This window comes from Embiotoca jacksoni, unplaced genomic scaffold (genome assembly GCF_022577435.1).
Source record: "Embiotoca jacksoni isolate LCO1_2020_lvr unplaced genomic scaffold, fEmbJac1.0.p SCAF_14, whole genome shotgun sequence".
Taxonomy (NCBI): domain Eukaryota; kingdom Metazoa; phylum Chordata; class Actinopteri; family Embiotocidae; genus Embiotoca; species Embiotoca jacksoni.
The window spans coordinates 3,051,599-3,065,952 of record NW_027185274.1 but is presented as its reverse complement, the minus strand read 5'-3'; the positions used below and the strand labels follow the sequence as shown (position 1 = coordinate 3,065,952).

The 14,354-nt window shown below is 42.7% G+C and overlaps 1 protein-coding gene across 1 annotated transcript in view; it reads left to right on the top strand.

Annotated features, from left to right (window-relative positions):
* The window catches only part of LOC138197027 (calsyntenin-2-like), a 271,940-nt gene extending 258,170 nt beyond the window's left edge, over window positions 1–13,770 (top strand). The window contains exons 13-17 of the mRNA XM_069147486.1: window positions 3,552–3,722; window positions 3,816–3,961; window positions 5,537–5,660; window positions 9,490–9,674; window positions 9,860–13,770. Of these exons, the coding sequence (XP_069003587.1) occupies window positions 3,552–3,722; window positions 3,816–3,961; window positions 5,537–5,660; window positions 9,490–9,674; window positions 9,860–10,081 (848 nt within the window). The 3' untranslated portion in view covers window positions 10,082–13,770. The remainder of the gene's footprint in view (window positions 1–3,551; window positions 3,723–3,815; window positions 3,962–5,536; window positions 5,661–9,489; window positions 9,675–9,859) is intronic.
* The last annotated feature ends 584 nt before the right edge of the window (window positions 13,771–14,354 follow it).

Below are 14,354 nucleotides of genomic sequence, written 5' to 3'. Positions count from 1 at the left end.
AATAAAAGTAGCTAGTAGAAGGTCCATTTAACACATCACCAATGTGCATGTTTGTCCTGAGTTCATGCACTTGTCCGCTGTGCGACTGCAGCAGAGGTTGAAGCGGGAGTCAGATCATTTTCTTGCTTTGACTGTTAGATGAAAAAGTCTTGCATTCAAATAGTCAGTGTCCTTTACGGTGAAAACTGAACATGGTGGACTGATACAACGGCGGTTTAAAGCAGGTCCTTTAGACGTGACTGGATCCCTGAAAGACTGCTTTGCAAATTTGGCAGAAAGCTGTAGCGGACTGTTGGCCTCCACCCATACCTCTTTTACCCCCCACTGTTACAGCAGGTTGACAGTTGATTGACAGGCCTGTGGTGCAGTAAGGTTACGGCTATCGGGAGGAGGGAAGTAGTATCTGCTGGATCCCAACCAGATCAAGTCAGATCCAAACTCTTCATAACGGCCGTTCACAAACCAACGGGTGATGTCACTGCTGGTTGCCGCTTGGGTGAGGCCAACTGTCACACTGACACTGCCCTCCGGTGGGCCAGCGGGTGTGTTGAACTTGCGCGTAGTACTTGTACAACTTTAATGTAGCACTAGTTTGTGCACTTTAACGCCCCCTCAGTTGCAGCAGAGGAAAAGCACTTTCTCTCTCTAGCGGTAGCCTGCAATGTAAGCGGGAGCCATTTTCATTGAGATCACCTTGACAATATGTTCAGTGAATTTACTGCCGCACAACCCGTCCTTCCCCACACAGGTCTGTAGTTACTAGCCCCTCTCGTGTCCTCTCCCTATGCAAATCCGGACTCCCTCCTGCTGAGTAAGGCCTGCGCCCACCAGAGGACTGATTCCCCAGGTCGCACTGACTTGACCGGCAGCAAATGAGTGTGACATTTAAATCCCGACGGCTTTAGTCTTGTTCGACGATCTGACCACCGAGGCAGGAACCGCCCAGCTCGGCCCCAGGCCCTGCCGCCAGCAGCCAATTAGGAGCAGATAAGCAAAGCAAGCGGGAGGTTTTAGCCGTCCATTGTGCGTAATGCGGCGGAGGAAGAGGAGCAGAAAGTGGCATTACTTTCAGGAGTCAGTGGAGCTCTTTCTGCTGGTGAAATAGAGATTCCAGCTGGGGGAAAGAGATTAGCCGGAAGACACAGAAAGACACAGAAATGGAAAGAAAGAAGCAGAAATGGGAAGCGTGTTCGTGTGTGAGAGAGAGTCATGATGAAGTTCCATAATGGGCAGATTTTGTGTTCTCTCGAGGCTTAAAGGATTCAAGATAAATCGCATATTTCTTTTGCAGGGCATGCAATACGTTTCTTTTGGACCCAGCAAATCACCCCGTCGCCCTCTTCCATGCTTTGTCTCTCTGTCATTCATTTGTCTTCTCACTGAGCCAACTCAGCACTGCCTCCTTTCTCTCTCATACTACAATATCTTTTCAAGGCGTATTCTGATGCCTTTAATCAAAACCCAGGTCATCCCTTCTTTCTTTAATTCATCATCTCTAATGCTCAATATTTTTTTTTTTGATTTTCTGTTCCATTTATTTCAGCTTTGCTATAGAGTTTTTCTTTCGTTTCCATTTCTTTAGTTCCAGTCTCTCTTATCTCATTTCTTTTCTTTGTAATTCTTTCTAGGGAGTATATAGCTTGATTATTATTTTTTTCAGCCCACCCATACTGTAGCTGAGATCAGTGTTGGCTGCATGATCACACAAGCTGTTCCTGGGACAGTGGTGCACCCAGACTGTACTGTAAGTGTGTACTTGCTTGTGTCAGCTATTGGCCTTTTTTTTTTTTTTCCATTCTTCCATTCATGTCAAAGCTGCATTGAACACCAAAGCAGGGCAACACAGAGGCCAGACTGAGTAAGATGTGACAAACACAAACAGTTCAGAGAACTATTAATAGATCGATTGAAGTAAACAGCTATAATATTAATATCTCCCCCTTCTGCAGCTTTACAGATGACTGCATGTTTTTCTGCAATTGTTAGAAATTGAACATTTGCATCTTTTTATTTTTCATTTTTGATAAGAGACTGCACATTGCAACGCATTTTAAAGAAAGACTTCACAGAACTTTTCTGAACAGCGGCCACTGTCGCCAAAAGCGTTAATTCCAAATGATAATGTGATGTAACTAAGAAGAAGTCGAGAGGAATTGGCAGAACTTTGTGAACTGACCTGGAAATGCTGGTTATACAGAAGTGTGTTTTCTAGCAGTAGCTAACATTAGCCACCAAAACCTTGCAGTCATATCAGACTAAACCAGGTTTTAGCAGTGAAAGTACTGAGTATATTGAAATCAAATATGATATGTTTGCACTTGTTTTATTGCTTATATTGTTCAACTTTTCATTTCTAAGATGTGTTTTTATGTGTTTGTATCTTTTAATGTGATTCCGCGGCACTTTTCAAGCAGATATTATTTCTGTTTATTAATTGTTATTTATATTATTTATCCTTCTATATATTAATACTGGAATTAATTTGTGGTCATTTGGTGGCAGAAGAAATCAAAAACAAGTTTAAAGAACTGCCTTCACACCCAAAAACAACACCGTAGCATTTCCTCTCTTCTGGGACACAACTTTATTTCCTGGTTTGCTCACTCTACCCCCTTCTCTCCACCTCATCCATACACCCCTCCCACCCCCACCACCACCAACCCCCATCCCCTCCCAGACAACCCCCTCCGAACACACACACACACACAACACATATCTGTCTTTCTCCACTGGGAAGCTGTTAAATGGGCATAGCCTCTTCCCTCCCCTGGGAAGCTACAGTGAGGGAGAAGGCCGGGTAGCAGTCAGAGATGGAGGCTGGTGCTTAGCAGACTGTCAAAGAGCCCCAGCAGCCACCCAGAACCGGTGTGGTGGGAGCTGTGCAAAGGAACTCGGTACCACAGCAGCTCATGACGTTGTCTGTGTTCAGAGAGTTCACGAGTAATTGGAGTCTGAGAGTAGGAATAGGTGTTGGTGTTGCTTCCTGTGCTTTTTGAAATGTTACTCTTCAAAGCATTGCTTACATTTTACAGCATTGGTAACAGCAATTAGACTGGTGGCATGTAACAGTCACCATATTCATATTCATTTATTCACACTGGTCATGTTTGGCATAAAATGTGATTATTAGTTTGGTTCATTATAGTAAGATGAGAACAAAGACATCACAGCTAAAGTCACCCCTCTGAGAAGCCTTACAATTGGCTTCCAAAAGAACTGCAGCGCAGCTCATTAAAAAAGAGAACATGATTGAAACTAAAAATAGAAAATGATCCCAAATCTAAAATCTTATCGCCAACACGCTCTTATGTTTGTAAAACTTGAGGTGAGGGCGAACCGATGCTGATCTTTTCTGGTTTTCCTCTGCTGCATTCATCTGAGGAGGCCAATTATAGCTCTCTCTCTCTCTGTGTGTGTGTGTGTGTGTGTGTGTGTGTGTGTGTGTGTGTGTGTGTGTGTGTGTGTGTGTGTGTGTGTGTGTGTGTGTGTGTGTGTGTGTGTGTGTGTGTGTGTGTGTGTGTGTGTGTGTGTGTGTGTGTGTGTGTGTGTAGCACATGGACCCGGGGTGCTGGAGGAGATCATTCATAACTTGGACTACTGTGATGTCCTGGTGTTGGGGGAGGAGCTGAGCCCGGGGCAAGAGTCTCTCCAGCTGCAGCGAAGCGCTCTGCTTGGAAAACACCTCGACGCCACCAACTCCACCTCTGGCATGTCCATATATGGTAGGTTACTACGGTACCAACACAAAATTCACACCCGCAGCCTACAGAATACCAGCCGCAACAACACTCTGCTGGCTCCGCCTCTTTTCACAGGCGTAGACTCCATGTCCAACTATGAACAGGTGATCCGACAGGTGCGCTACTACAACTGGCGTCCCGGACAGCTGACGGACAGAAGGTTTCGCCTCACCTGCTCGGAGCTCAACGGACGATACACCAGCAATGAGTTCAACCTCGAGGTTCGTGTGAACCACAGCCTAAAACTACAGATCACGTTTGGAGCGTAGCTTAAAGTATCTTAAATGTTTATTTGTGTAGGGACAACTATGTAGCATAAACATTGGGACACACCACAGCCTTTGCAATTCCCGTCCCTAGATGGGCCTCTAAAATACAGAAAACTAAACAACTCATGACACATACAATTTGTACAATCATAGACTCAGCAATAAGTATGTACAATCAAAACACAAAACTTAACAAGAAATACAGACAGATGTGTCTAGAAGACATATTATCAATGACTCTTCCTCCACAAGTGCAATGCTATTTGTTGAATTTGTTCTTAATCAAATATAATAGTTAACTAAATTCAAAGGTTTTTTTAGGTTTCAGAGTGCCAGGGTTGTGATATTTTCAAAACACAAATCTAATCCATGAATCAACAAGGACATTGTCAGATTCACTGATGTTAAAAATAATTGTTAGCTGCAGTCCTGCTGACAGTAAGATTGTTAAGTCAGTATTTTAAGACTGTGTGAATTCTGCATTTGTACTGAGTCTTCTCAGTTTGGTCAGATTGTGTGACAAACAGATGGAAATAAAGATGTCAGATTCAACCCACCCACACGCACATTAGGATACCCGTCTCAAGTACTCCTAAGAGGAGTTCATGTGGAAGAAAATGTCTCTGACAAACAGCCCGAAAATAACATGTGCATATTCTCAACAATCATCACTGACAATAGTCAGCAATAGTAGCAGAAAGTTGTTACTATGAAAATCAGGCTGCTTTTAACTACAAAGTGAACCAGAGGGCTGGAACTGGAAAAGTGACTCAGCTTTGGTCTCTGGCAACACATTAAATTTCAAAATGAACCTCAGGAAGCACTCCAGTAACATCACTTGCATCTCTGAGCAGCAAAATACCCTGGAGACGTCAGCCTTTTAAAGCAACCAAACAAGTCAGTCAGTTAGATTTTGGTGCACAAATACCTTATACCTTATAAATACCTTAAAAAGCAGCCAGACACACTGACACAGCCGAGTTCGACATATCAGAAGAAGCCGCACTGTAACATTGAACACTTCGTCTTCTCCTGAAGAAACCCTGAACTGTTCTACAGTGAGTCAGGCAGAAACACTCACACACACTCCAGCTTTAATACATTGTTCTTCATTTGATGATAAATGCCAAAATCAGTTCAGTGTGTCAGCGAACCCCCGTTTGTTTCCATCCCTGGTCGGAACAAAGTTTGACTTATTTATACATTCTCCGGTGTTTCCCTGGAGGAAGCAAACTGTTTCACAATACGTAGTTTGAACCTTGCCGGGTGTTAAGCTGAATTCAGATTACATTTTCACCTTCCTGTATTGAGTTGACCCAAACATAAATACATTCGCTTTTCCATTTCTCCCAGCCTCACTATAAAATCTTTATTCTGCCTGAATTTATATCAGCTGTAAGAGTCGAGGTATGTTCAGGCTGACAGGCGGGTATAAAACTGGGACTGAATGAATGCATGTAAAATGTTAACTGGGATCACTTCAACTCCCTCAATCCTCACTTCATCTCCATCTGTTCCCAAACCCAGGTGAGCGTCCTGCACAGCTCTGAAGCCGGGGAACACGTCAATCACATGGTGGCCCCGCCTCAGTACATGCAGGTGATCCACCATCCATCCATGCTGCACGACCTGTATCCGAGCCACAGCTCAGGTAGGTTTCACTGGAGTGTTTCGTGTTTTCCTTATTTCATCTTGTATTTCAGTATCACACTCTTTCCAACCAAGTACCACCTCAAAGTGTGTAATACACCTACCTGTCCACTAGAGGACACTGTGTCAGTGTCACGTTTTGCCTCGCATTGGTGGTGTGTGGATCGATACTGAAATGTCAATACTTCCAATTACAAACGTTTCACTTCTAGTATTGATTTTTCAACAGGAGAAGGAACTACGCAATCACCACAGTCAGTCTAAATAAGACAGGAACTACTGACAGATGTGTTCAAAATGTATTGACTGATTTACATGTTTATTATGGCACTCATCATTCCTATTCGTACTGGTATCATACCGGTATCTTATCCGTATCTTATCGATATTGTACCGCTATGGTACCAGTATCGTACCGGTATCATATCGGTATCGTATTAGTGTCGACGATATCAGCCCACATTTGACTTGGTATCGGGTCGATTGGGAAATCTGTGGTATCGCACATCACTACTTGCCTTTTGTGTCACCAGCCAAGGCGTGAAAAATAAATTTGCCTTGAGGTTTAGGCACAACCTCGGTCTCCTGGATGAAAGTCGTGGGTTTGATTTCTCTATTAACCCCCAGATCCTCCTCCCACTTCGTTAAATGCCCTCCATCACATTATTTTTCACACTCGACGAGGCAAAACGTGACACCGTGTCCTCTGGTGGACTGACGGTTGTATTACACATGATACCAGGGTTGACATGTGACACCACAGTATTCACTCTTTTGGGAAACACAAATGTGAAAAAAAAAACATATAGAAGCTGACTTGACAAAACACTGATGGGCACCCCTAAAAGACAGTCTCACACACAGAGAGTGAAATGCTGAGAATCAGACTCGGCAGCCCAGCGTTGTAAAAAAAAAAAAGAAAAAAGCTATCCATCCCGGGGTAAATACGGTGAGATCCAAGGGAACGCTCGGTTCTGCTTTCTAGTTTGTTTATGGCGCTGCTCATCAGACTGCTGCTCGAGTACACAGCTCAGTCGATGGAGGCCCTCCCAAATGATGCAGCTTATTCCCCTCCTCCTCCGTGCATGCGAGTGATCTGAAGTAAAAAAAGAATATGGCGAGGAGGAGAGACATTGGTCTACCACACGAGATTTAATTATTCATCAGACTCTAATGGATTCTACTTAGAGTCCTGGAGAGTTCAGTGGCCGTTGCTGTTAACAGCCTTGAGAGTTGGTTGGTGTGTGTGTGTGTGTGTGTGTGTGTGCGTGTGTGCGTGTGTGTGTGTGTGTGTGTGTGTGTGTGCGTGTGTGTGTGTGTGCGAAAAGGAGGTCAGAAGAGTGCAGGGTGGTGGGTGGTTGGATGTCACAGTGATCAGTGATGTATGGCAAGAACTAAAAACTGTTAAAAGAGATTTTTAGTTGTACTTTGAGGAAGTTTTGGCACATGTCAATGTTCAAGATCACATCAGTGTTTGTAGAGTATTAATGAATGAAGGGGAAAATGTCACAGTGTGTGTGTATGCGCGCATGCAAACATTCAAGTCAAGTTACTCTGAGGAACTGCGTGAAGCTTCACGCCGAGGCAGATCAAAGGCCGTGGATTTAGTGTGAAAATCTAGGAACTAGACTGAATCAAATGATCATCTGAAGAGTCCCCTGTGAGCCTCACCCTCGTTACACACACACACACACACACACACACACACACACACACACACACACACACACACACACACACACACACACACACACACACACACACAGAGGCAGGAACGACTCCAGAGAGGGCAGGCGCAGAAAAAGCGTGTTATTTCAGCAGGCTGGAGATCAGAGTAGACGGAAAAAAAACACATTTTAGTTCAAGAGAAATCCCTCGGTGTGTGTTGTGGTTATGCTGCTAAATAGGGTCTAGGATACATCTTTGCAGTCGTGTACTACACAGAATCCGAATTAAATATGTTTTTATATATGTAAATGAAACAATCTGAAGATTACGCGTCTCTTTCTCAACCTTTTTTAGTTTGTATTTGTGAGAATCCAATCAGCAGGACTTTGGCACAGATTCAACGCAAAATAGAAGTATTACTTACTTTGTTTCTTGTGTTATTGGCAGCCATGACAGTTCGTGTGTTTTCACACCTGAAAGTCCAAACCAAGGATTATGTTTTTGTTACACTGTGTGCATATATTCCGGTTTGTTTTGGTTTTACATTGCAATTTTGGGAGCGCACTGAAGAACGTATCATTCTTATGTCCCTGTACTTGACATTGATTGGTTTGTAGACGCCGATAGCCTTTTCCATTTGAACGGCGAATATTGAATAAACAGATTTTGTTGCTACTATATATTCATATCCCGACAACCGTTCATCCCATCTGCTTCAAACTTGGTGGGTGCATTGCTGGGGACCAGAGGTTGTGCATTGGCGAATTTGGTGCAATTTGGACACGCTACACGTTTAACATTCATAAACTTTAATAAACAGGCAGCCACAGTTCCAGAAACCATCGCAGTGGACGTAGTCAAGCTCGACTTCACCTACATCTGAAGAAAACTACGCAGCACTAATACCACAAGCCAGGCAATCACACTGCCAAACAGGCTATTGGTTAAACAAACACTGCACGAGTATTATTGGTATTATTATGGTGTTTTTACATGTTTTTTTTTTACATCATTATGGAGTTAGATTATGGGTTCAGTGCATCCCGGATGATGTGCTGAAAATGGTCCACAAATTGAGTGTACATTTTTTCACACTCAGTGGTGACGACTATGGCTGCATAACAAAAAAGGGAGGGCCCAATGACCTAATGCTGTTGCAGAGCACCTCACTGAATAAATACATGCTGTATACATCGATCATACTGCTGTAGGATAGAAGCCATCGGTGTGTTTATTGTGTGCGTTGAATCGAGGGCACAAAAACATATTTATTTCTGGGTGAAATAAGCAAAACAGGCAGATGTGTTGACAGGTCATGCATTCAAATGCGACATGTCAGTGTGTATATTGCGACAACACTACCCCGTTGAGTACAACATATGTAAGAGTACTATATGTAAGTATACTAGGGGAAGAAAACAATTCTGAAGACAGCATCTGATTCATCACTTACAAGCGATCCCTTTCATACCACTCACCATTAATAGAAAAATATTGATTTGTGCAGTTTTAAAGTAACAAAATGGATATTGTAAGATCTAATTAGCAAAAATACAATCTGTAAAATCCCTTGTGTGAGTTTATCACGGGGCTTTTAACACAAAAATAATGAGTAGTGCAGCTTTAAAACAACAAAGCACTTTATATTAGGAAAAAAGGAGGATAGTTAGGAATTAGAAGAAAATCAATCATAATATTACAAGATCAAAAGTAGACTCTTATTTAACCACAGGTAATCAATATCTGAGAGACCTGATGAGCATAACAAGTTAAAGAGAGGCATCGCCAGCAGCAGTGATTCATCTACAGCATCCACAGTCCTGGCAAATTTTAGGTGTGTTGTAACAGGAAGCGTGGATCTGATGTGGGCAGGGATGGTTGAAGATAGAATGATTATTATGGGATGAACCCGGTGTTTTTTCAACACTCTCCCTCTCAGGTTCTGCTGTTGTGAGTTGGTCCACACAGTTTTTTTAAGGGCCACTTATCCAGGAAAGTTCAGTACTTAACTGCTACAAAACCTGCTGATGGTCCTCATAAAAAAATGATTAACTAATTCTAATCAATTTTGTGTTTGTTTCAGAGAAACATATTCAGGCTCTTTTTTTGTTTCAAGATCAGCCTGTTCCATTTCTCCTACCTCTTTACCTCCTTGGTCTCAGGTGTACCGAGTGCCGCCACCGTGGTCATCGTTATGTGTATCGCCGCCCTGGTGGTGGTGGTGGTGCTGGGCATATATCGCATCCATCTGACCCACCAACAGGATGTGAAGCTGGCAGAGACGGCGAAGGAGGGCGACGTGACCTGGGACAACTCCGCTCTGACGATCACGGTCAACCCGATGGAGGTAAGGGGGCGGGGGGTTCGAAGGATGCCGTCTGGAAGGGAATATAGGAGGGAAATAAGACTCGAGTATCTACAAAAGAGAAGAGTCGCATGACTGGAAAAGGAAATATTAGTTCAATATCTTGCTTTTAAAACAACTTTTTAAACTTTAAGTTTCTGAAAATCTGAAAATATTTTTCACCACAGAACCTGGAGGGGCCCCAGGCTGCAGAGGAGGAGGAAGAGGAGGAGGAGGAGGAGGAGGAAGAAGAGGAGGAGGAGGAAGACGATGAAGAAGAGGAGGAGGAGGACGACATCACCAGCGCTGAGTCAGATGACAGCGAGGAGGACGTGGACGTCCAGCTACCCAGGATGCAACGCTCGAGCAAGAAGGGCCAAAACTGGGACAAAACCACAATATCCTATTGAAACACACACTCACATTCACGGTCACACGCACACACACGCGCACACACGCGCACACACACACACACACACACACACACACACACACACACACACACACACACACACACACACACATTCTGCAACACCTCCAATCATGAAACTTCAAATCAGACCGTAGAAATTAAAAAAAGACTTTATGTGATGTTGATGATCAAAATATGAGGTAATATCTCCCCCTACTGGAAGCCAACACTGAAACACACACGCACACACACACACACACACACACACACACACACACACACACACACACACACACACACACACACACACACACACAGAGTGCAATGATCTAACCTTAGCCTTGTCAGAAAACCTCTCGTTTTATACAGCTGACAAGAAATAATATGACACTAAAACTGCTCCTCAATCAGCCGACGTTCTTCCTCCTTAAAGGAACAGCTCGCCAAATTTAGGTCATCCCCTGAGAGACGCTTTTTCCTGGAATGATCTCTCTCCCTACCACAACTACAGTCAGTAGTGAGACCAAGTATGAAATGAAACCCTGCACCATCCATTCAGTTTGATGTGTCAAAGTTCACAGTGAGATTTCTGATGTCCCGTATATAAAAAAAAAAAAAAAATGCAAAACAGCCTTTATTTAAGAAAAATGAGTTGCAAAAGTAAAGAAACTGAGACTATTTTTGGTTTGTATACTTCATGTTATTTATCCGTCTTTATTCTAAGCCTATGTGGCAAAGCCAGGTGATTTTACAGAAATAGCATATTTTCAATGGTACTCAAAAACAAAAAACAAAAAAGATGATCGGTGTGCTGTCGCAGACGTCATGTTGAACTAGCCGAGGGGTTCGGGTTTTTGGGAAAGACAGAGGAGTCTCCTTGTACATTTTTATACGCTCCTTTCTTGTAAATACTGAGTATAGTAGGTGACCCCTCCCCCCCACCAACACGACCCCAAGTCGTCCACCCAGAAACCTTCCTTTCCACCTGTACACAACACACACAGCACCTCTTCATACGTACGTGCACACCCACTCGAACCCTTAGCCTGCAGGAGTCTCTCCAGACGCGATGCCCGAGTCCTCCGTGTGTGTTTCCAGCTCAGTGTTCAGATCATTCCAGCGGACGTCAACTTGGGTTTGTTCGGGTGAATGTGCCGCTGCCTCCGTAGTAACAGGTCAGTTAAAGATGCACTGGGCAAGACGTTTGTGGGGGAAAAAAAATGAATAAACGCCTCTCACCACTCACTATTTCCGCCTCAGGTGTGGTCAAAGAAACGAGATCCTAAACGAGAAGAATTTATTGAAAAAAGCATAATTTATTCCATCTCACTCGTACCAGTCATTAATGCTGCATTACAGAGTTGAAAGTCAAGAAAAAATAAATCCAACAGCTGCTAGCTTTTTGAGGCCAATACCAGAACATAAACCATTAACATAAACATCATATTTTATTATAAGGTTGCCTTGAAATTGGTTTATAAATCGATTCCTTACACTTAATTTCAAACATAAAATAAGTCTAAGATGAGTTAAGAAACATAAGGCTCAAATATGGTAATACATGATATAAAACAATAATAGGCAGGCTTGCTGTGGGGAAATCTGTGTTTGAACATTAAAGCCGCACTAGTTAATAATTCTATATGAGCAATAGATTAAATTAGTAAATGTTAAATAAAATGCTCATCAAGACAACCCCACAGAAAGTTTTCACCCAACTCTGCAGTTCCCTTGATCTCTACAAAGCGTTTTAGCTTCTTTCAGCTTATTGTTTTGGTTTCACAACTAGCACCTTTAATGTTTTGGTTCAGACTTGCCTCTTTTATCAAACTCTTTTGTTGTTTTATCAAACTAAAGAAAAAAAATGAAGATGGTAAACCTACTGTATGCAGCACCACAGGCCACAAAAAGTTAGTAGATAGCAGGTGAGCAGTGGATGGAGCATTAAGCATCTAAAGAGGCAAATATTTCCTTCAGGAGTTGGATGAGATAAAAACAGAGACTGAATATTGGATTTAGGTTGATCAAGTGACTAAAATACATGAATCTAAACAAATTAGTCCGTAACTCCGTGTCTGCTGGGTGTGAAAATAGTCAACACTTTGCTCACACATTTGCCATATCAAATGAACATGGTACATTCCAAAGTGGCCCAACGACTAACGTCAACACCTTTCAAAATCTATTTGTGGGATTGTTTTTACTTATGAATGAGGAACCCGGTACCACGCCCATGTGTGTAATGGACCCGTCAGTATACTAGAAGATACCTTGTTAGCGTAATTTCTTGCCTCACCCACGCGTGAAAAGTAAAGAGGCACCAAAAACCACGCGAATCAGGAAATGATCACGGTTTAGGTTAAAAGGAAGTAATAATACATTACCAACATTACAAACATCACGTAAGATACTTCATGTACATTCTGTTATGTAAGTAACTTCCTTACATTGAAGTAATCCACATTAACCTTCGCTTTATGAAGGCTTGAACACCGGTCTCCTGGTCACACGTCCTGTGTTTGTTCCATTCAATCACCTCTGACCTCCTTCATATTGGAACTTTCACCCCAAGGAGAGGTGAACGTGACACTGACATGGTATCATCTAAAGCCTGGAGGAGGACACACACATACCGGGCAGGAGTGAACACTAACTATGCCAATCGCTTGCACTTGAGGGAAGCTAAAGTTTGTCCCCGAAGCTAAAACAGCTGCCTGGGTTGATAAATCTTCACCGTCACATCTGCAATGTCCTGAAAGACACTTTGTCTACTCTATTGTCTAATCTGTGAGTAGCTAGCTAAATATCACTGACTCAAAATTAGCTGTCTCATTTCTGTTTGTCACTGGTTGGATTAGCGGCGCGCACAGAGACTGCAAATACCCCACACAACTTCTCCCTACTCCTAACTTTGAATGAAACACGGCATTAATGAAAGACATTTCGGCCTAGAGAGAGATGTCACATTACATACATCCCACTTCATTAGCCAGAACCCGAGGCCGCCGAATTGCAAAGTTGCCCGGTGCAACTTTTTCAGAAAAGACGACGAAGAGAGGGGAAAGTGTTTGGCAGTGTCACGTTTGAGGAAATCAGAAAACCCAGTCGAAGGTGGGGGTTTTTTTCACCTCGAAGTGAAAGGGGCATTAATCTCTGGCCGTGGCCATCCTGAATCCAGTCTGTCACGTATGAGAGCAAACAATCCACAAATGACGGAAAGTTTTGTTACGAGAAAACATGTTGACGAAGGGTGAACACTGGAAAACGTCGTGCCCGAACCCAGTGAGCCTTTGCCAGCCGTCCTGTGGGTACGAGCTGGGAGAACCTACTGTATGTGTATACTGTAGCTCTGCTGTATGTTCATGTAAAGATCTCATGTTGTTTAAAGAGTTTTATTCATCTACTGTGACACCTGGTCTTGTGACGTCACTTCCCTCCTTGCACCCCCTCCCCGACCCCCCGACCCCCCCTGAAATCTTTGGTGGATTTTGCATCAGCCTAAACCCTAATGTTGTCCTGACATTTGTTTTAGAAGAGGACGGTGAAATTAACATCGAAACCTTGTATAGTGTGTAAAAGTTTTTTTATTTATTTATTTATTTTTTGACTCTTTGGTCTGTTTTCCTTTGGAATGGTCACTACAGCACTTTCTGTAAATTGGCCAATAAAAACTTGTTTTGGAATCTATCTGTGGGTCTCGTATTTGTGTGATGGTGCGTGTTTGTGTGCTTCTGCTGCTTTTGTGCCGCATCATCCTCAGAGCGCATAAAATAATACAAAAAAAAACTGCAACCAGAGAGGAATAAATCTGACTTCAATTATGCAGAAATCACAGTTTTTTTACTGTACAAAAATTAAATGAAAAAGTTCTTTAGGGAAATCTACTGTAGATCAAACATATTGTCTTTAAAAAAAATATTCAGATTATACTCGCCTTAGTTGTGTGAAAATATTTCTCTGAAGAAATCAATTTAATTGAATTGGATCATTCATTTTCTAAACTGCTTATCCTCCTTAGGGGCAGATGCGGCACTGATCCCCACTAGATTACTTTTCTGTTCTTTTGTAAAAGACTCAGTGCTGTATCAAATAGGCCGTAGAAGCATGGAAAAGCCAGCAAACATGAGGGGTGTACAAAATGTCATGAACAATATCAGCTGTTTCACTTTATTCTTTCGGTCTTTCAATCATTTTCAGCCGTATCTATACAACTCTCATTCGCGTCACACCGTCAGGCTGTGGCTGGTTGGAGTCAGCATTACTCTTAGCAT